The following is a 24,059-nucleotide window of genomic DNA, read 5'->3' as shown; positions in this document are numbered from 1 at the left end:
TTTTCTTTCAACACTTTTTCCTTTCTAAGACAACCACTAAGACTGAGTTACGCACTCAAGCAGAGAAGGAAAGCACAGGAGAGAGTTAATGAGCAGGAAATGGTGGAAGGAGAAACAGAATTAATGAGCAGTAGGGCTGCTCTGGTTTCCTGCCTATTGACACCATTGCTCCATTCAAAAAGGACATTGTGTGCACCTGCTTTCTGGCTTTTAAAAACACTACTCTTCGACCCATTTGCAGGAATTTCCACACTACCCAGCTAACTTTCTTTCCTTCTGGAAGCTGCAGGTGCCCCTGAAATGGCCTGTTTTCCCAACAGCCTGTTGCAAAATAACAGGCTTGTTCTCCTCAGTGGGACTCTGCATACTTACCACGTCTGTGCACACAGATAGACAAATCCACACATTGTAGCAGGGACTAAGCAATATTTTCTCCTACAACTGCAGGTGACTCACAGGAAATTTAATTTACTCTGCTCCTTATCACGTAGCAGCAGAATAAGGGAAGTCCAATAATGACTTTGTTACAGGACCCTCTCTTAACTGATTGAACTTGCACAGCTGTACCTGACACGATAGTCCTTCCTTATATTCAGGTGGAAAATGATAAACAAAGTTATAATCTATGTATACAGTGGAAGAATAGTTTTTGTTTATCATTCTATAGAGGATGCTTTGTGGGCTAAATTAGCTATGGTATGGCAAACTTTAAATCCTAATAGAGGAAGTATTTTACAAGATGAAAAAGACTGAAAATCTCATAAATCTTATCTCCCTGAAATTCATCAGCTGGATTTAAGTGTGCCCTTCTCGATACAGTAGCTTGTGCAAAAAAAAAATAATAACAATTAAAAAATTCACAGAAAGCCTTAGAATCATAGTGTCATAGAATATCCTGTAGAAAATAGAAAATCATATTCCTACGATTTGGAAGGGAACCACAAAGAATCATCGAGTCCAACTCCCAGGTCCACATAAAACACCCAAATCCAAACCCAATGTCTGAAGCACTGGCCAAATGCTCCTTGATCTCCACCAGTTGGAGCTATGCCCACTGCCCTGGGAGCCTGTTCTGGGGCCTCATCACCCTCTGGTGAAAAACATTTTCCTAACACCCAACCTGAGTCATTCCTGGTGCAGCTCCAGGCCATTCCCTCGATCTTGTCATTGAGAGAGCAAAGATCAGCACTGTAGCTCCACTCTTCTCATGAAGAACTGTAGGCTTCACGTCAGTTTGTCTGAACAAACCAAGGGACCTCAGCCGTTTTGCCCTTCAGACTGTTCCCCATCTTCATAGCCCTTTGGATGCTCTCTAATATCTTTATTGTCCTTTTATATCTTATTGTCCTTTTATATCTTTATGTCCTTTTTATATTGTGGCAACCCAAACTGCAGGCAGTGCTTGAGGTGAGGCTGCACAGTGCAGAATGGTACAACACCTTCCCTTGTCCGACTGGCATTATAGGCTTGATGCACCCTAGAGAATCCTTTTGGCTGCCAGGGAATTCTACTGACTCAATTTCAACTTGACATCAACCAGAAACCCCAGATCTCTTTCCATGGGGCTGCTTTCCTGCTTCTTGCACCCCTGCCCGTACGTATATTCAGGGTTGCTCTGATTCAAGTGCAGAATCCAGCTACAGCCACACCTGGCAGCTGTTTAAGGCAAAATGATGCCTGGTGGGGGCATGAGGCCAGAAAGCTTGTTAGTTCTTCCACAGTGGGAGAGGACCTGATTTCAATCATTATTAGACATCAGAGAATCCAAAAGGGGAAAACATTTAGAATGGCCCAGTAATAGTTAAGGCTTTAATCTGAAAATGCATCTTATTAGGTGACAGAGAATTAAGTCATGAAACTCAGATTTGTAGGAAGCTGGGCATCATTAGCTCAGGAGCTGTGGCACAGCTTGTTTTAAAAGAGTTAAAGTCTTCATCGTTAGGAAGAACCTTGTGAGTTCTTGCATTCTAAAAGCTAGAAACCAGCTATTAAAGGAATCAAAAACATGTTCCTATACCATAAAATAATATGACTCGGAATGGAAAATGGTCTGATCCCTGATTTCTCAATTTTGCTGGGTTCACAAGCACCAGCACTTTCAAAATGAAGAACACCATTTCCCCTAAAAAATACACTGTATTTTGGGGCAGAAGTAATACAAGACAGCTCTAAGAATGTAGTTTTTCCAAAAATAAAAAAGAACAGATAGTTATAGCAACTCTGCTTGGCCCCATATGTCCTGAATTTTAAGCAAAGCTAGCAGTGTGTCAGGTATATGCACTGAGATATGTGTCTATATGCTAGTAGCACAAATCCTTTTGTTGTTTCACTGCAGGATATAATCAACATGTAATGAGCTACATCTGTGGAGCAACAACCCAGCATGAGATGAAATCATCCTCACAAAACCTTGTCAGCAGACCAAATCCACCAAATCTATCAGCTGCATTAAAAAATGTCTTTCTTCAGTTCATTTAACCACTATTCATGGCGATAGATAGATAGTTGGTGCCTTATTTTCTTTTCCTATATCCATCCTCAATGTGAAGAATTCTCAGCATGACAAAGATATAATTCTAGGTAGTCTCTATGTTGCTTTGCTCACCTTATGCTGAGGAGCTATCCCACCTCTTCTGATGTCTAGCACCTCACTTGAGAACTTAACCTGGATCCCCACACACTTATTCTGAAGGAATTAACCCATTTTTCTTTTGATATCAGCAGACTTAATAAGTCATGGCCTACCAGACCAGGTTTGTTGCAGTAATGTTTCTCTTCAGGAATAAGGAATGTTTATCTACAGAATAAGACCTCTCTTTCCAGTCTTCCTTTATCTAGTTTTATCCATCTTGGCACCTGAGTTTCATATAATGCATATGTTTCAATAAATTGACTTCTCAATTTATTATTGAACAGTGCAGAAACTTTATGTCTGAACAGGCCAGTGTATTACTGACTCCATTCAGTGCTACCCCTACTTTTCTCTTCTGGTTCTATCTCCAAATGGAGCACAACATTCTGTTTATCAGTACTAAAGAGAAACCACAAGAAAAAGAGCTATGCTTACACATGATGGAAATAGGAACTCTCAATGTCTTCTTAAGTCACTGGAGAGCATGCGTTCTGAATTAGTGATTGAAACTCAAACCATTAATTTATCAGAACTGGGAAACAATGAGGTAATGTAAACCTTGTTGCTGCTTTATTTAACCTAATCAAATCCTTCAGAAGTGTCTTTCTCGTCTCTAACCTAGCTAAGTTTATTTCCATCCAAACTGTCTTTTCATCTCATTTATATATTGCCTATACCAACCACAAGAAAACACAGATCTGTGTCACAGAGAAAAAAACATGCTTTTACCAGGGAAGCTGCAGGCAGTTCTACTTAATCCAGAAAAATGATAGGCAAAGTTGATATAGATATTGATATAGAGAAATATAGATATAGAGTTGATATTGATACAGAGAAATTTACATACTCCTTATGTTTCTTTACAATACAAACAACTTTCCATCAACAAAACAAAACTTTCCATCAAACAGTTGCTTCCAGAAGGACTCCTTGTTTTAAGCACATTGTGGTTCCAAATACCACAGAGAAACAGTTACTGCATTTGCATGCACTATGTCTGATTCAAAAGGCCCTCATAGAACTGGGTATGTAAGAAGAATCATGCCAAGGCACCTGCACTGGCTCCTTTCACATCAACTGAGCTGCATCAGAAGTGATTACTGCAGATACAGAACTGAGAAAATCTGCCTCTGGCACCTCCAATGCATGGAGTCATCATAGGTATGGCAGCTTTGGTGTCAAGGGCCATCCAAGAACCAGATAATCCAGGCATTTGGAAAGAACTGTCTTCCTGTTCAGTCTTTCAAGCTAATAAGGAGATCAATGAAGTAGACAGACTTTCTATAACATCAAATATTAGCTATATGTCATTCTAATAATAGCAAAGATGTTCCATGTACTGTAGCATTTTGGAAGAGGAGGAGTGTGACAGTGCTGGGGTAGTGCCTATCTTTGCCCACAGAGCTATCAGGTTTATGAACCATAATGTACAATTGTCCTCCTCTGGGATAACCTCTGGCAAACAAAGACTAGGATTTCTTAGTCAAACCTTTTGGAAAAGCTAGGGGGACACTATGTTGGTGAAATCTTATACACTGCATGATTTATACTTGCTTTCCATAGCTTTGCCAGAGGAAAATCCATAGATTTCGTCATCTACCAGACAAGAGAGCCATAAAAGCACAAGCCAAATGACTGCACATTTTCCTTTAATGGCTAACTGAAAACACTGAAGCCACAATAATCGACTTAGTTAAGGGTAGCATATACTTTCAAGCCTGTCTGGGGTATAAAAGAATAAGAGAGACTGCTTATCATAAACTCAGTGGTAAACACCCAGGAATGTTTACACCATGTTATGAAGCATGGTGCAGATACCCCTACATGAGCTAACTCCAAACAGGTCACGTGGATTTACAGCTACAGGTCCAGAAGCTGTACATTGCAACTGCACTGTGCTTCATTTCAGCTAACGATCCCTGCCTCTTAAGATAAGGTTACTTGGTTGAATAAGCTAAGAAATGCGTGTGCTAAAATTCAGCCATACTGCTAATCATTTGGCTGTCTGTTTTAGGTTTCATTCTGCAAAACACTGAACGCCTTCAACTTTTATCAATGCCTCTGAAAATTGACAGCTTTGATCCAGTCCTAGGAACATGCAGAATGTGGCAGACCTGTATCTTTCTTTGCTGTTCTCTGAACCCTAAGAGAAGTTTTGACTTTTTCATTATGAATCCTTCCAATACAATAAAATAACTCCAGCTTCTAGTCCACCTTTTCTGAAATGCAAGTAATGAGACAATGTAAAAAGCTTCCTTCAACTGAACGCAAGATACCAGACGTGTATTTCTATATTCCTTTTATTAAGCAAACATTAATTCATAGACGGTAGATAGGTCAATATTTTTGCTATTCTCCACAATTTCAAGATTTTACTGAGATCTGGAAAAAGATTCCTGTCCCAGCTTGAGACCAACCAGCAAACTTGACATTATCTTTCTCCATATAAATAAATTCAGACCAGATAAATGTAGATCTGTAATCTTCTTTCTTTCTGCATTTTAATGTAACACTTAGCTAACACAGTGAAATGAAAAATAACTGTCAAGGGGCAAATGAAACTTTAGCTTCTAGAACAGCTCAGGGAAACAACCACACAAAAAGAAATACCATTTCTAGTAAAAAAACAGCAAGATAAATGGATCTGAATGACTTACTGAAAAGAATTCTGCTTTTGTGGATTTTACCCTTTTTTACTCCACCACGTGGACTGAGGAGACACCATACAGATTTCCATGTGAACACTCTCATCGTTGGGCAAATTCAGTAAACAATATTGCAAAAGACTACATGGCCTTAAGCAAGGAGAAAAGAACAACTTCCATAAAATCACAACAAAGCAATTGCTTCTTCCTCCAACCAAACTAATTATAGAAGCAGTGCTAGACAATATGAGGTCCAGAGAATAGAAAAGGAGAAGAGGTGTAGGAGACAGCCCTTGTTTCAACCCTTCTGATACTGACATTCAGATCCTCAAATGAACTTGAAACCAAGGCACCAGTAAGCTAACTTGTCACCAGTAAACGACAGAAAGCCAAGAATAAGGTAAATACAAAGTAGATACTTTAAAAAAAGCAATTGGGTGCTGTAGAAACTCATTTAGGGAGAATGCTTCTTTTCTCTTTCGCTTTGGTTTGCCTTTAATCTTACAATTCCTCCCAACTTTGAATAAATAATTAACCAGCAGTTTAGGCAGGCTCATTGTCATACAGTCATACACCAAACTTAATAAGAAAATCAAAGTTCACTTCAGTACAGAAGGCACTGAGGGAGATCATAATACAGCAGCAAGAAGGGATTTCAGTAACATACTCTTTTCACAGTGAAATGGTCTTATAACATGATTTCAGCTGCCATTTAATATCATTCTTGTCCAGAAGATTTACAAGAGTGCTTGGGAGCTCATGCAAATGTAATTTATTTAAAGCAAGATGTTGCTAGTAATTAAAATTTATACTGTAATGTAAAATTAAATGCTTTGGCTTTCTATGCTGACTTTCACCTGTGAATTTCAAAGCAGTTTAGAGCATTAGTACACAACAAGTGAATTTCAAGCTGATTACAGACTAGGAAACCTCTTCAGATTGAAGCTGAGGCAAAGGGGTAATGATCTAACTTTTAACAACAGCTGAATGTTTCTGGATGCTTACTCTGAGATGTGCTACATCTGATCTACTTTTCAGAGCACAATTTTTCAGCATTTAGCACATACAGGTCCCTTAAAGATGACTGTCAAGTTGGTCTAAATTCATTACTTCTGCAAATGGAGACCACACAGCCAATCCACTTGAATCAAGCCACAAAATCAAATGTGTTTCTGACGGCCTGAACAGTAGTGGGCTATATTCAGGTTACCTGCCTCAAGATCTGAAATATTAAAGTCATTTATGTTTCACTGGGCCACATGATCCTCACGGCTACCAGTTCAATCAGTGGAGAGGAGTATTGCCACTTTCAGAGCTCCTGCTCATATTTTTTGACTACGTTTATCCACTGTTTCTATAAAGAGCCGCAGAATGTGACCAGGACCCAGTCAACTTTTGAATACAACCCATTAGATCATGAGGCAATTTGTCATATTCTTTAAAAAGATTTCAGTTGAAGCAAGTTATTTATTCTCCATGTGGCAGGGTTAACTGTGCTTTGTTTCCTACAGATCTGCCTGATGGCCCCACGTTACCATTCTGCAATACCTCCAGTTTCTCCTACACATCTCTGCCAGTGCTTCCCACACTTTGGAGTATCTCTACTTTCTCTCTTCTGCCTTCCCTGAGCATTCACAGCTGTCTCTCACATCTCCAGCTGCCACACAAGATGGTACCACTGCTTTGTGGCCTGCACCCATGGTGGACTTCAGCTAACTCAGGCAAGCTGGCCACCCAATGGGCCAAACAGAATAGGAACTGTTGAGCTCCTCAACTCAATCACAAGTTTTTCAAAGCTTTTAAGAATTTATTATCTGTGAGACACTTACCTTCTAAACTGATCGGGAAACTGCCTGATGGACTGGCAGCACAATTGCACAAGGCACAGCTCCAAAGGAAATCAGGTTAAGAAAACTAAGCACTCCCAGTCGGAAAGGATAGTTGAGGTTGGGACATTCTTGGTAAAACAACACCCTGCATTCTCAGGAATACTTAAGACAGGCAGTGATGGCTACATGGCGTTTGACTGACACGAAATAAATAAATGGGAAGGTCTGAGTTTGACTCAGGTTTACCCACACAGCAGGCAAACTGTGTCCCTGAGTTGTCAGAGCAGGTGAATGCTGCATACATTTGCTTGGCTCAGTGCTGCAGAAAGCACATCAGTTGGCATAGGGGGAAGCAAGTACCTGTCTACAATGAAGAGTGGGTGCAACAGGCTTTCATTTGCCTGCAGAATACATGTACAAATACATGCAAGTCTTCTGTCTGTTCAGCAGCAAGGATTAGACTGTGGGGGATAACAGAAAGCAGAAAAAATATTGACTATGGGAATTGAAACTCCTATCCTAAAAGCAGTTCTAGATAAGCACTAAGTAAGTTCTAAATAAGTTAATGTAGTTTACTAGGACACCGCAGCAAGAAACCAGTCTACAGTTCCTGAAAACCGAGGCCACCAGATCTCACTGTAATGCCATCTCTATGTTCTTCAGTAAGATTCTGCAAAAAACCATTTTTAATCACAAATCTTCAACTTTCTAAGACACTTCTGCTAAATCAATGTATTAAACTTCATCTAAAGAAAACAAAAAAAATCAAAACACAACAGGATTTTTCTGCAATGGATAATGGATGCTGTCATTAATTTGCTATGAAAATACAGAAGATGTTTCAAGTTAGCATCCATCAGATCTCCAAATGAATGTCTGTGAATGACTTTATCTGTCTAGGCCATCTAGTCTTTTGTCCTGGGCTCCCTTTCAGACTTCTGGCAGTGGTTCTACATTTACAAACACACAATGAACTAAAAATTCAAAAGTGGAGGATGCTAGTTAGATAGAAGAGCAAGCAAGTGATCTGGTGACAGAGTGGGGTGCAGGTGACCGTGCTGTGACTACAGTTCTGTGTCTTGAAGAAGTGCACGCCACATTATCTCACCAGAACACTCTAAAGACAGGAGTGCTGTGAAGGAAAACTCTAGGTCACTCAGAGGATGTGAAAATAGAGATCAGATTTCTGCCTGACAGAACTCTGTGAACAGATTTTTGTGAAATGAAAAGACAATGAGACATTTTTGTCATTGTCAGATTAAGTACTGATAGGAGGGAGAGACAGTTCTCAAGAAAACACTGAGAATTGTTTTATTCTAAGAAGTAGAACTTAAGTGATATTAAATGACAGGCAAATATTAAACATCTAAAACTGGTAGCCACAAGAACAAGTGGTCCTCAGATGTGGTAAAAATGATACAGAAATAACCACGTATATATAAAGAATACATATTCACTTTATTGTGTTTCTTAGCTGGACCAGAGTAGGGAAACATTATGGAAAATTGTAGATTAAATGAAGGTCCAAGGAAAACCATAGTGAATTAAAGCATGGTTAGACACTTTATTCTGTGACAACACAGAGTGAGTGTGATGCACTGAACAGACACTAGCCATTTTCTAGATTTGTTGAAAAGTATACCATGAAGACAAGTGGGAGAGTAACCTGTGGCTTGCATCAGTATTTGAGATTCTGCAGATTTTGAAACTAGGTATTTTGTTTCCAGAATTTAGAAACATATTTCCTCCATCAGATAATCTGTGGTATCCTACCTCAATTACCCAAAACGCCTGACCAATTGTTGATCAATTGTGAAAATGAGAATATTCTTTCTGGGCTAAACTATATCCTTTTCACTGGAATAAAATATTGCATGTACAACCATGTTTTGCTCATTTCTTTGGAGAAAGGCAAATTATCTTTTGTAGGGTTGTAAACAGTATTTTCGAAGATGTTTTCCAGTATTCAGGAATAGAGGTAGGCACGTTACATAGATGTGATGGCTCATTGCTGGCATGGATTGAAAGCAATTGTATGAATTTCAAGCACATCCTGTAGCACACAAATAAAAATGTGTATAATCAAACCTCGTAGGTCTAGACAGATTTAACTGTGTTCTTTCAGATAGAGGATTTAAAATTAATTTTTCTGAAGATTGAAAATGTTCAGCATGCCCATATGTTAACTGCAGGAAAAAGTTGTATTCAATGGAGGCTTGCAGGAAATGTGTTAAGTCTCAGTTTCTCCATAAATGTGAAACATTTTCCAGTCATTACATTTCTTTTTTTTTTTTTTTTACTTGGCATACAACTACACTGCACTTTGATGTGCTCATTTTGGACTCTGAATGTTGTTTGTACAAAGAGCAAGGCATGAAATAAGCCATTAACAGAGGATGAAGTGCAACTTTTAGGCCGGAGGGGGGAAAAGCAGCATGTTTTTCAATTCTGCCAAAACTTCACATCTTTGCATTTTGTTATATGTGTTCTATCTCAAACTTACCACTGTTCACTTAAAAAGAGAAAATATTACATAATTTTGAGGGAATTTTTCTACTCTACCATGTCTCTACAAGTCTTGTAGAATTACTCTACAGAAAACACATGTAATAGGTAGACGTCACACAAATGATAAGCCTCACAGCATCAAAAGGCAAACAGTTCAATAAATCTGCAAATCTATAACTACTGTGGTTGTGATTGACATTAATCTTCAAGTTTTAAAAAGACAATCAATCATCTGTGAATTCTGAAAATCATTTCATCCATGTATAGTTGATGTTTCTATCAGTTTTGGAAACAGGAAAATAATTGCTTGCAACTTAGAGAGAGAAGACTGTGCTGGAACTATATCAACAAGTAAATTTGCAAACAGAAGATTGAGCACTGACTTGGATGAGAACAGTGTTAGAGGAAGGATGAGAACTTCAGAACACTCCATTCCTCGTGAACAAATGATGACATGCAGATTAGTACAGTATCCTCAGAGAAGTTAGTGTGCAAAGAGTTAACAGAGCAATCCTATTATTTCAGTTTGCAAAAGCTTAATTGAAACCTCATCCTAGCCTGTAACCAGACTTCTGTAGTACATATATATATATATGCATGTATGGCTGAGTTCAGTCAACACAGACAACATAACAGACATGGAATGCCTGCATATCTACAAGCCACCTATGAAATCTATCAGGCTAATTATCAACTGCTGTCTCAGCCAGTTATTTCCATAACAGGTTCAAGGAGTATTCCTGAGGAATTACAGGATTGCTTATCTTTCCCTTGGGTTCTGCAATCTTATCCTGCTTAATTCTACTTTATGTACAAGCCTCTTTGTTCACAGCATTTATTTCACTCTACAGGCCAATGCACTTCATCTCTCTTCCCTTAAAAACAAACAAACAAACAAAAAAACACAAACAAGAAACCAAAAATTCCTTAAATCCAAACAACATTCTTTATACAAGTAGCCTCTATCTACACATGTAGTTAGATAAATACAATCCTAAGTGTTTAACTGCTACTGATTTCTCATTCAAGTAACAACTGCTATAAAAATATATATTAGGTGTCTCTCCACTTTTTAATATGTCCTGATTACCTTTAAAATCTGCCTGTTCCATGATAAAATCTCTTAATGAGCAGAAGAACAAAATGGGAGTAGAGAACAAAGAAGGATGTATCACTTCTGTTAAAAAAAAACTGAAGCTGAACTTTTTTTCACAGAGACGCTATTTACAACAGGTAAGAGACAGGAGTTATTTCGAATACCACTGGATAACATGGTATCACCAGCTCTGGAGTAACGGGCCTGAGTCCAGTTTGTTCACAGTGTGGGCAGAAGAAGTCCTGTGCCCTGGAATCAAAATGCATCCTCACAAACACAGCCTCTGAAATCAGAAGTTTATTCATGCTGCCTGTCAAGCTGAACAAAGGACAGACTGTATTTTTTCCTTGAAAACTGGGAAGCCACTGCATAATGTTTAATTAGTAGGGTTGCAGAGGGAGACCGACAAGCTTTAAGAACTATGCCACTCTCTTCCTGCTAATGACAGCAGAAAAATAGTCCTAGTGCAAAGACCATTGTTATCGTAACGCTCCACTGCTGGAAGTGGCAATAGAAAAAACAATTCAGAGACCATTACTAGGTCACAGCAACTTATCTTTTCTTCCACTGCAAATTTAGTAGAGATGAGGCTTCTTTTTGTCTTTCCTGACTTCCTGCCCACTATAAACCAAAGCACACAGCATACTGTCTAGAAGAGCAGAGGGGCATGTGCTATTGGTGGTTGAAAAGGGCCTGAGTGGCCTTCCATTAAAAAAAAAAGAATTTCTAAGAGGAGTCAGTGAGATTGGTTAGATAAAGCAAAACATCATAAGAACAGACCGATGTTTCAGTACTTCTTTGAAACAGTGAAATGCCAGAAGTGACCAAGCACATGCTCCACTGAACCACACCTGAAACTATCAGAAGGAAAGCAAATCCCAAAGATGGAGTGATCTGGAGGCACATACAAAAATAAAAACATCACAATATGCATTCAGAATTTTTGATAAAGAACCAATTTGTCTATTGGCACACGTACAAGGGAAAGTGAAGGACATGTCTGCTCTGCTGGCCATGCCATGCACAGGCAAGGACACTGGCAGGGACAAAAGGTATACTGCTTTCTCTGGGCCTTTTTAAAGCTTCTAAGCACCAAGCTGCTTGATGTGCTAAAAGACTACATATGATATTCTTAGAAAATTATCCAGGTTAGCAGAGCTCACACTCCCATCCTTTTCATATTCACAATGAAGAACAAAAACATCAAACCCCAAGTAATACAACTAGAATATCTGAATAATAGTACTTCATCACAATTCCTTTTTAAAAGCTTGCTGGTGTATTTACACTTAGTCCTCTTTCTTCTCCCAGTCTACCTCTCACCTCTTCCCAACAGCAGCAATGACACTTGTATGCAGTCTAGTCTAAACTGATATCTTTTGTGTTTTGCGTTTCTATTTCTGATCTGTTCTAAAAGGATTGTTCCGTTCTGCATAAAATGTCCTTACCATTCCAGGTGATTTTCAACAAAGGCAGACATGGGGCTGATCTGTACAGTGTAAGTGTCATTGGCTGAATACTCAAACAGCCCATAATAGGGATTGAAGAGCTCCTGAGACAGAAGGAAAAAGAATTCTCGAGAGGGGCCACTGTAGTCCAGTCTGGAAAGGAAAAAGTAAAAAAAAAGAAAAAACATAAAAAAAGAGACTCATTCACATTTGAGCAGATTTCCTTGTTTTTGCAGGCACTGCCTGCTAATACCTACCTCTGCACAATTAAGTGTTTCTAACATGATACAGTTCCTCTCCCAAAACTTGATTGCAGATCCTACAGGGCAGAGGGCAAAGACCCTCTTCTCACTTTTTTGCTTTTTAGTAGTGGGTTTGAACTGCCTACTAACATCTGGGTTCTCAGATCAGATAGCTCACACAGAAGCAAAGATTGACCCTACTCCCCTACTCCCAGTGACACAATCTAGCCCCTGGTATGATTTCTTAAGAGTGTATAACTTAAAGGTAAATACTGAGGAAGACCAAGAATCAGACAAACTCCCTTAAGATGGAATGGTGATCCATCAGTTATTCCATCCAAGTTCCAAATATGATTTTCTAATAGTTTCAAATACATGTGGTACACTTGAAGTTCTGCTTTGCGACTGCATGACTTTGCTCTGTAGAGACTGAAATTTTTTCCTTTTCTTCCCTTCGATTTAACTTTTAAATCAGTTTCCAATTATACGCAAAACAAACAAAAAGCCATCATGAATGAATTAATCTCAATTCTGATGGATTTATTAAAAGCAGATAATTCTTTAATACTGATATGTAGGTTTTTCAATCTAAAATATATCTACATACAGCAAAATGAACAAATGATTTGCAGCCATACATCGTGCATGCCAAAACAGTTTCTGAGGCGGGCATTATTCCTCATACTTAATAAATGTCAAACAAGTGGAAAACTGCGGCTGGATCAGAATGTTTTGTAATATGCTTCAAGTTATGGAAGCATAATCAAAAGAGTCTGAATGACTGGTTGGTGTGACAATAAAGATGATAATGGGCCGCAGGTCCACCCTTCTCTGCTTTACATTTGGAGGCTTACTACTGTTCCCTTCAGCAGCTTTAGGCCTGAGGCCTGAGGTTCTCCTGAGTACTTTGCCACACACAAAAAAAAGTTATTACAGATGTGGGGAAAATAACATGACTTTGGCCAGTGTAAGCATACTAGAATGCTATTCCAAAAATGCAGCATTTTCCATGCTTAAGCTTTACTTGCAAGTCAGTGACAAAATCAGCTGTAAAAGATGACTTCTATTACATAATATTGATTCCATAGAGTATAGTAAGTAAGAGTTAAAAGAACTCTTGACACTAAGATAACTGAGGAACTGTTTTTTAAATCCATTACTTTTATTTTCCAGTGGACCTGATGTAACTCTGAACCAACTCAGCTCTTCAGAAGCTCTCCACTTGACATGCTATCTCAGAGCTGACAGTGTCAGTGGTTGCTGGAGAGAACTGTGCCCAGAGCTTTACTGTTCCCGTTCTGGTACTTTTGTAATGGAAAACCTATTTTTTGTTTGTTGTTTGTTTTTGCTATTTTTGTTTTTAATAAATGAAACCTTACATACAAAGCTATTGAAAAATATTACTTCAAATCTTTGTTACAAGGAACACTGGAAATATGCAGAGTGGTTTCTCCATTAAGAAGAATATGGAGTAAGTCTCAATTAAAATGTACCTCTTGAGGTGATCTGGGGTGGCACTGAAGGTTCAGCTTAGATGCAGAAACAAAAGGTCAGTGGCTTGCTTTAATCATAGGTGCACGGTCCTAGGGTTTGTAAGGCCAGCAGAAAGTCTCCTGAGAAAAGATCTTCTCAAGAGAATTCTTTTGCTTTCATTTTTCAGCTGGGTGAGTCACACTGTTATGACTAAACTTTCTCACTTTAGGCAGAGCATAAGTTCACATATAATAAAAAATGTTCATTGGACGGCATGCAAAGCAAAAACATTTGAAGCAAATCTAGATTCATTTCTTAGAGTAAGATTAATAAAAGGTGTAAAGTCTTTGTCTAATAACTAATTATAGTCTTGAGAGTGATTCAATGTGTAACCATGGGCCTGTAGTTCAGTTTTGTCTTCCATCCAGTCTAAATATTTATGGCAACAAGGTGACATCAGACTTAACTACTTAAATTGTCACTTTGAGACATCTTGATGGTATAGGAAAATGAAGAATTTTTGCTATTCTGATTTTTAACAAATGGTTGGTCTAATTAAGATGGATCATTAACACAGAAGTAAAATGAAAAGTAAAATAAAAACAGTGCATAAATGAAGGCTCGGCCTCAGTCAACTATGTTTTGCAACTTAACGGCTACTTCAAAATCGAGAGCATTAGTGGTTTCCTACCCTTCCTCGCCAACAAACGTGATGTAGAGTTTGTTTCTCTGGAGCTCCTTGCGTGAATATGCCATCACCTGGTTGAAGGTGCCTTCCAGTAAGTGGTCACGTCGTATAATTAGCCTGCAAAGGGAGGCAGAAAAAGAGGTATAATGATCGAATCTCGTGTGAGTCTGTAAGCCTGAAGGTAAACAAGACCTGGTAAATTCAATTCCATAGAAGTCAAATAACTACACTAAAGGGGATAACCAGTGACTGGGACTCCCCAGGTCTATAAGAATATCATGATGATGATACTTGTCTGTAATAAACTGCTTCGTTTCAGTTCCCCTCCCCTCCCCCAACAGATGTGATTTGGTAAAAAGTCATTCTGATGCATGAACTCAACCAGTGCCCGGGAAATATCTTTGAAACATAGAGTCTTTTAACCAAGTAAGATGACTCAATCAAGTATAGGTAAGCACAGAGTCTCAAGCCGACTACCAAGCTGTCTACGAAGCCAGTCCCACAACTAAGACAAAGATCCCCCAAAACACATGAAGAGAGGCAGAAATCTCCCCAGTTCAAATCCACAAGGGCTAGCAATACAGAGAACTACCTGAAGTTGAAACTGCATAGATGGGATAACTTTTGTAGGGTCATACTCTGATCCTGAATTATTAGTAAGTAGATCCAAAGGATTTGGAGCTGCTCCATCATTACAATGAAATAGCTGGTAATAATGTATAGTTTATTACCATGGACAATTGCATGAACAGATGATTTTCCTTCTAGTGAATTACAGGGAGGAATATCAACACCCCCATTAAACAGGTCAGTGAGAGAATATAAATCTTTAAGAAATAGAATTTCTTCACTCTTTTGCAAGATATACACTTATCAGATACTGGTGGTGCACATATGAAGTCCAATCTCTGGTGTGTTTCCCACTCCCTATCAGTCAGTGCCTTCATTCATGGATAATGATTAAAGACCACATTAGACTATTTCAGTGACTTGTCATCATACTTACTTAATTTTACCTGGACCTTGTCCATATCCTTTGGCTTCAAGTTTTCGATAGAAATTGCGTAGTTTGGCTTCAAAATCTCTCCTGTATGGAGAAGGTGCTCTTGCGCTTGCTCTCTGCAGTCCTGGTGGGGAAAAAGCATTCTATACTGCAAGGTTCTTTTAAATTCTTCCAAATCATGCAGCCAATGTTTCCAGACACAACTCACTAACAAATGTTTTAGGAACTTCTTACAGTAATACGCAGAGTTTCTATGCACTTAGTATTAATTAATAGAATCATAAAATCATAGAATCACCAAGGTTGGAGAAGACCCACAAGACCACCCAGTCCAACCATCCACCCATCACCAATAGTTCTCACTAAACCATGTCCCTCAACACAAAATCCAAACGTTCCTTGAACACCTCCAGGGTCAGTGACTCCACCAACTCCCTAGGCAGCCCATTCCACTGCCTGGCCACTCTTTCAGAGAAGTAGTATTTCCTAATCTCCAACCTGAATCTCCCCTGGCACTGCTTGAAGCCATTCCCTCTAGTTTTATCACCAGTTACATGAGAAGAGGCCGACCCTCAGCTCACTGCAACCTCCCTTCAGGTAGTTATGGAGAGCAATGAGGTCTCCCCTGAGCCTCCTCTTCAGACTGAACAATCCCAGCTCCTTCAGCTGCTCCTCATAAGGCCTAATTCTACTCTACCTGTCATTAATGGAGTTTTAAGTTCCTATAACTCTGTGATTCTGATGACTTCTGGGACCGGTATTTTCTTCACTAAGAGAACAGTAAATTTGGCATTGTGTTTGCATGCCTTTGGGTTGCCTGAGCCTTTAACTATGACTGATCAGAATGAAAGGATCAGAAAGGCATGACTGAAAGGTTGACATGCATAACTCCCACTCATGACCATTGGTATTTAGATTTTCTTTTTCACTTTTAAAAGATCTCTCTCTTTTGCGTTGAATAGCAGATCTTCTTACTTGGCAGGATTAAACTTCTGGAGCTCAAAGCAGCACTTCTGTCTGGAGCCTAGCACCCCAGCCAAACAGAGAATCAGGTTTCCCAGAGTTAATCTAACCGTATATTAAACACTTCCAGTCATCAACACAAAAACCCTTTGTGGCACTGAAAAGGATTTCCGTCAGCAAGAAATGTGACATTTTCCTATTATGGTTCACACACACACCAGATTTTCAGTAATTTGGGATCTGTTTTGTTTTGGAGTCTGCGTTTTCAGAGTGGCTGATTAGTCCTTTTGTATGCAGAAGTGCCATGCCATGGAAAGAAGTCATGGATCATGTCAAAGAACGGATCCTTAAAATCCCATTTCCCTTTCTCATTAGAAAAGACAATATAAACAAGCTCTTATATGAGAATTCTGGCAGAAAGTTCTCCATAGGAAGGTAAAAAAAAATCAAACACATTTAGTGGGAGCACAAAGTACCATGATTGCCAGGAGGAAAGCACATTACTAAGTCTGTGCCAGTAAAACAGAAAGGAGTATTTACATGCTGTGCAAGGAGAATCCCTTGCGACACTTTTGTTAGACTTTTTGTCCCTCAGAATGTAAGGGAATTGTGGCTCTCAAGGGATATGAAGGCAGTGGCAAAAATAAGCAAGCAGACAGCATGTTGCCACAAATTAGTATTTGCTCTTTTGTTTTCACAAAAACGAGAAAGATCTGTGCATTTCTGAAAGGCATCTTCTTGCCAAATACCTAGACTTGGTCTTGCAGTAGACCTGTTTCTGATCTGTCCTGATGCAGAGGAAAGGGGCTACATTTATTCTCAATGATGTTCAAACTCATTCATGACAATAGAGCATTCTGACAAAACACTGATCTCTTGGAGACAAAGGCTCAGCATTTAACCTCTTGGCATAAAAGGAAATTCATTTTTGCATAGCCACCTCTGAGATTTGGACATCTCTTGTCCAACAATTTTGTTTGAAATCAGATAATACACATGGATGTTTTCAAATATCAGCCAAAAATGAATTTCTTCAGGTCACATTTCTGTAAATTTCTCTAACAGTGACCACTGGACACAGCCATGCACTGAGACTGCAGTGAGGCGGTGTGTATCTTGGCAAAATGGAGACATCAGCTCCTCAAATTTCTATAGCATAAACAATAACTACAGAGACATACCACAGCTGGAAATAACCTTCTCAGACTGCATGTCTTTCTGGAAAATAAGTTTCCTGTCAAACTAAAGTTCTCAACACAGGAGGTCAGACAGGATGATCAAGATAATTCCATCGGGTCTTAAAATAGATGAGTCTTGGAAAGAGGTGAAGTATTTGGAACACAAACTGGAGGTGAGCTAACTCTACAAGAGAACTATTAAAGTATTGCAATAAGCCTTTGATTTGGATGTCGCTCTTTGCTCTTGTCACTTAACACGAATGTGCTTCCATGTCAGCAAGTTATATTTGAAGCAGATTATTCTCTTTTTATCTTAATCCTCCCCAGATATATGAAAAGCAGCAAAATGCATTCTTCCACATGTGCAATTCCTGATTTGTGTGCTCTAGCTACTGCTAACATTTCAACAGACATGTAACAGCAATGGCAACTGATCCAACAAAAAAGCAGATTTGGAGTGGGCACTGGAATTAACAGGTTAACAATTCACGCTGGTTCTCCATCTGTTCTTTCAAATTTCTTAGAATAAATACCAAGACTGCAAGATTTTGAGTTATTTTTCCCATTCCCTTACCTGGAGAATTTTGGGGTGATGAGCAGGGTGAGCAGCGAGGAGAGAAACTGTAACCAGGATGGAAAGTGGCCTGGAGTGGTATGTAGGACATGATATCTTCTTCAAAAAGGCTGCGTGTAAAAAGTGATAGAGAGAGGTTTCATACATGTTCATCACATGAGGTAATGCAACATTTTCCATGTAAACTCAAAACAACACGAAACTCCTTAACTGTGCTAAAAAATAGTAGTTAGCACATAAAGAACAAGCTCTGCAGTCCCAATAGAAGTCTTTTTACCCAAACAACGTTTACTGCACTTGAAGGTTCATTTGCGGGATGTGGCTGTGTGTATGGATAGCATTACTGTACTAAAATTAGCAATTTAACGAGCAGTTACATTACTTAGTTGCATTGTGAAAGAAGAGGGTTTTTTCCTTCCTTTTGTAAAAACAAAACAACTTTAAAATGAAACATTTTTGCTTGATTGTTTTTATCTGCTTTTTGATGACAACAGCTGAAATAATTGAGCTGACTGTGGATGGAGTTTGTTGCACTGATGGAGGCTGCCTTTCAGGAAGTAAGAATGGAATGATAGACACTGGCTGAATTATTTTGAGTGACTCTCAGTAACAACAAATCTTATTTTAATTACAAATGGTCTGGAAGATTTAGAAACAATATTATGCTTTTGATCAAATTTCTTACCTCAGCAGAATTACTAAATCTGCATCACAGGACAACTTTTCAAGCCCATGCGTACCCTCTGTCCGAATATAATGGATCTTCTCCCTGAAACATAAATAATATTACTGACAAGAGGAGAATGAAAGAAAAAGGTGAAGAGAACATGCCACAATCAAGGCATGAGTTAGACATAAAATCATTATTCCTCAGCATTTTGCCAGTTCCTGTTTCTCTCTTTAAAAAAAATGGCAGACAGTTTAACTGCCTGATTAATTTGCTAATCACACTAACAAACTAGTAAAAAAATAACCTATTTATATCAGTCAGTTGCCTGATCCTAAAGCCAAAGATATTCTACCATATTTCAGAAAACAAAATAATTCTTCACCTTCTAAGCCCATGTGTAATATTATAGCTACTGTCACTGACAGACATACTTCTAGTTTAAGGTTGCAACTAAGATATCTCCTTTCATTAACAGTATTTCATATAATACCACTTCCTGTACCTCTGTCCATTCCAGCTGGTAAAAACCACACTAGAATATCAAGAATATGATACCAATTAATAATCAAGGAAGTTGCATGGTGTATGTATAAAATCATGCATTTTGCTGCTTTAAATGAATTCTAACGGATGGAAAGCACGGATAGGATCCCAACAGTAGGTCAGACCCATGAAAAACACAGAGCTACATCCCAATCTGCCAGCATGTTTTCGTAGCACTGCTGTATCCAAGAATAACAAGCATCAAAATATCAAGATTCTATGTAAAGTCAAAGATGTACTTCTCTGGATGGGGCAGAGTCAAACCTGTGAAAGATGGACATTTGCCCCCTAGGAGTTTGCTCAAGGTCTGCTATACGAGCATTAGATTGTAGTTTGGGATTACTCCCAACCTAAGCTTCAATCAAAGCAATGACTTGGAGGCAAAGGGCTCAACATCTTGTTACAGATCTTAATACTAAACTGTGTAGTCCCTATCCCTAGTCAATTTTGTTCTCTGCTCTGAAGGACATAAAACCATCATCTGTTCTCTGAGAAATGAGAATTCAAATTACAGCTGGGAAAAAAAAGTCTGGAATAATTTGATAGTGAAGATAAAAAATTCTCAGTTACAGAAATGTACATCTTGAATATAAGCAGCAGTTTTCATTCTTTCTTTCTCATTTTATTTGCATGTATTAATTCCTTCAGGAAGCAAGTCTAACCCTTACCCCCACAGAACTCTTTGTCAGGCTCTCAAGTGTAAATTATGAGTCAACAGCAGAAAGTTGGCTACAAGATCTTGAAGGCTCTTCTCTTCCTCCTCCTTTGCCTCTTTACCAGGTCCCCAGCTGCACTTTTCACTGTGCAGAGCAAACTGAACCTTTCGGCCAAACTCTGTGCTGGTGTACATTGGTATGGCTGAGACTGACTAAAACCAGCTCAGGTTCTAGGCCAAAACAATTAATCTAACTTCTGGAATTAGAGTGAATTTAAAATTGTATTGGCTTTTAGTTCTGATTTCTTTCTTTTTTTTTTTTTTTTTTTTTTTTTCACACCTAACAGAAAAGAAATGGGTGTAATAAAAACAGAGATATAATTTAATTACTTAGGAAAGACTAATTTTAAGTCAGGTGAAGGAGTTAAGACAGGAGTACTTCATAATATTGCTGCTTATAAAATCTAGAATGACTATGTCCTTGGCTTGAATATAAATCTGACCACAAGGGAAAATCCTTCTACTGAAATTACTCGCTTTCTGCTGCTCACTCTCATCAAAATTGCATGTTAATGCTATCTTCTGGGAAGCAAGGTGATAACTGCAGAAGAAGACAGTTTCTGCTGTTCAGTGATACTTAGTGGCAGTTCTGGATTTTTTTGCAATAGTTAGTTGAATTTGCTTTTTTCACTACAGTAAATAATTTATGGAATTTGGTGTCAGCAATGTGGAACAAAGCAGTACCTGAGTGCATGGTTTCTGGCCAAACTGGGCTGACGCTCTTGCAGCATCTCAAAAATGTTAGGTTGGCGTAGAAATGCAACAATCTTGTCATTGTAAGCTAGAAAAGGAAAAAAGCAATACAGAGGCTTTATTTACTACTGAGGGGGCCTTCAGGACATTACTGCGATGATGCAGGGGCCCACTGACTGCACTGCCAGTGAGCCAAGGGACAACACGGAGCTGTGCGTGTGAGTGACAAATTGTTCTAAAAGCTTTTCTGCGAGCTCTGCTTTGAAAAGAGAAACTTGGCTTACCCAGAGGTAATGTCTCATAATGATGCTGGTTTCGAATAGCTGTTACGAGACTATTGCCTGGTCTGGCCAACAGAGTAACTCCTCTGTTCCGAGAGACTTCAGAAGCCTACAACAAAGGAGGAAAGGGGAAGAATGGGCAAATGGCAAATTGGCAGCACATCAATTAGTAAAAATGTTTTTTATTTTTACTTTTGTGACTTTCAGAGTGGTTTCATTTTGCTGACTGACTGGAGGACAGAAAGTCTGCATGAAAATTATAGCTTTACACTTCAGTCAGATTAAAAATATGTAATGTTGTGTTCTCAAATGGAGGGACACTATTATCCAGTTATCATCCCTCTTCTGTGCTTCAGTGAAGGCAACAGAGTCTCGAAGTAAATGCAGGTTAGTAAAGGCCTTACAGTGATGGAGTTCTCTGTCAGTGAAAATAAAATCTCTGCCATATTATACAGTATCTTGTTCTAGCATAACTGTATTTATGTAAAAATTTTTACAGCAATGTTAATTTGTAAAAGAAAAAGCCCACAACATTACAAGTGTTCTCTCTGTATTGTTGAAAGGACATTCAGTATTGGAATAATACGAGCATGATATAACTCTGCTGAGCACAGGTCAGAAAAGGGCTTTTGCCTAACTTGCATAACCAGAAACAGATACTGAATTGTATATGCTGAGAAAAAGAACATCAACTAAAAAGTACGTAAATAAGGAGGAATAAAGGGGAAATATATCACTGCTACTTAACTGAGAGACTTAAAGAATGCCACTGTCCTAAACACAGCATCTAGAGGAGGGATTCATGTCAGGAAGACGGATACATTAGAAGGTGGGCAGACACTTAGATCTGAGGATATTAAAATATTAAAAAGATATTAAAAGCCCAGTACAACAACAGCAATTTGTCTTCAGTGTGTTGTTACTTGCTGTGTAATTGCATGTGGGATAGTACAAACTGAGGGGAATGCACCTCCCTCATATATGACAAGGACACACTTGGATAAAGTGTGGCCACAGGAAAGCCAACAGAGGAGCACTGCTAAAAAATCCATGTCAAGACAACATGTGTATGGATTCCAATTGTCGTTCTCCTGGGATGATTCCTTCTTGCTGCACAAACTGTAGTACTTGGCAACTACTTCTGGAAGAAATTGCCTCTACTCCAATATTTTAAATGCTTAGCTCTGCATACAAGTAAGTAGTGCCAATCCATTTTCAGTATTATGGCCGAATGCCAGGTCTTCCAGCTGGACATAAATGAAAACCGAGAAGCTAAATGTGACTGGCAAGTTGCCTTTGGAGCACATAAAGAATAAAAAGTTTATGTGTAACAAGACACCAGTCAATGTACTTCATACATGTCAACAGAAAGGCTGAACAATAAAAACTCTTGATGATTCTGATTAAACATACTGTAATTGAAAACACAAAACTGTTGTGAAAGTGCACAGTGAAAATTTTTATCTGTGATTTAATTATGATTGTGCTTGTACCCATTTTTTATATTGGTATACATCTGCCAGCTACAAGAGAGTTATTCCAGTGTCAGGGAGAACAGTCAAGCCTGCAGTACTTAATGGGCTGATGTGCTAATCTTGGTCCAATCCCTTTCACCTTTAAAAACAGGCGATTTATGACTGAACTTTCAAACAGGTCATATACAGTGTACTAACTGCAATGCAATGAGTGCCACAGGGATTGATGCAATTTAAACAGCATCTATGTTTTTGTCAAAAGCTGTGTAAGCGTAATGAAAACCTCAGCTGTGAAACTAGTCTTGTCTCCTCTTCACCTCTGTTAAGCAATAGCCTTGTGTTGTACTCTGCTCTCACAGGCACTCTCTCTGAGTCTTGGCCCAAAGACACAACTCCTCTGTGCTGAGCTAAATCTTCTCTCCTTCTCCCTAGGTCTCCATTTCACATCCTCACGAGCCAACTGGCTGGATCTGGGGGTCCTGGTGGACAACAGGTTGGCCATGAGCAAGCAGCGTGCCCTTGTGGTCAAGAAGGCCAATGGTATCATGCTGTGTGTTCAAAAGAACGTGGCAGCAGGTCAAGGGAGGTGATCCTCTCCATTTACTCTTCCTGGTGAGGCCACATTTAGAATACTGTGTCCAGATCTGAGCTCCCCAGTTCAAAAAAGACAGGGTTCTCCTTGAAGGAGTGCAGCAAAGGGCCACAAGGATGAGTAAGGGCCTGGAGCAGCTCATGTATGAGGAAAGGCTGAGTAACATGGGTCTGTTCAGCCTGGGGAAAAGAAGACTGAAGGAGGCTCTGATAAATGTTTGTAAAGATCTAAAGGCAAACGGATGAGGCCGGGCTCTTCTCAGTGCTGCATAGCAATAGGACAAGAAGTGATGGTCTAAAAACTCAAATGTAGGAAGTTCCATACAAACATGTGGAAGAACTTCTTTACAGTAAGAGTGATGGAACACTGGAACAGGTTGCCCAGAGAGCTTGTGGAGTTTCCTTCTATGGAGATGTTCGAGACCTGGGTGGACACCTACCTGTGTGACCTATTGTAGGGTACCTGCTTTATCAGGAGGGTTGTACTTGATGATCTCTTGAGGAACCTTCCAAGCCCTGCAATTCTGTGATTCTGTAAGTTAAAGATCTCACTCCAGTACATGAAATTCTGTAGTTCTGTGATTTATAGGAAAAAAAGACATCCAAACATACTGTGAAGAAATAGCATGGACCACAAAGTTTCATGGGCCAAGTTGCAAATATCTGAATCTTTTCCTTGTAAGTGGTGTGCTTTCAGGCACTGATCTAAAGACCTTGGAAATGAATGGGAATGCTTCCAGTGGAGGAACAAATATTCCCAGAGGGGAAACTAAAGGCTATGACAGGGGTGCATAAGCACCATGAGATCTGGG

At 39.1% G+C, this 24,059-nt stretch overlaps 1 protein-coding gene across 7 annotated transcripts in view; it reads right to left on the bottom strand.

Annotated features, from left to right (window-relative positions):
* HECW1 (HECT, C2 and WW domain containing E3 ubiquitin protein ligase 1) overlaps positions 1-24,059 on the bottom strand; it is a 244,083-nt gene that overhangs the window by 25,147 nt on the left and 194,877 nt on the right. For all 7 annotated transcript variants that reach the window (XM_048952248.1, XM_048952249.1, XM_048952255.1 and 4 more), the window contains 7 exons: positions 21,185-21,290; positions 20,892-20,988; positions 18,965-19,048; positions 18,280-18,389; positions 15,568-15,688; positions 14,565-14,678; positions 12,159-12,311 (listed from right to left, as the gene is read on the bottom strand). In XM_048952248.1, coding sequence (XP_048808205.1) covers positions 12,159-12,311; positions 14,565-14,678; positions 15,568-15,688; positions 18,280-18,389; positions 18,965-19,048; positions 20,892-20,988; positions 21,185-21,290 — 785 coding nt within the window. The remainder of the gene's footprint in view (positions 1-12,158; positions 12,312-14,564; positions 14,679-15,567; positions 15,689-18,279; positions 18,390-18,964; positions 19,049-20,891; positions 20,989-21,184; positions 21,291-24,059) is intronic.

The sequence above is a fragment of the Lagopus muta genome, chromosome 7 (assembly GCF_023343835.1).
Source record: "Lagopus muta isolate bLagMut1 chromosome 7, bLagMut1 primary, whole genome shotgun sequence".
Lineage (NCBI taxonomy): Eukaryota > Metazoa > Chordata > Aves > Galliformes > Phasianidae > Lagopus > Lagopus muta.
The sequence above is the reverse complement of the archived record's forward strand: the minus strand, read 5'-3'. Positions and strand labels throughout refer to the sequence as shown.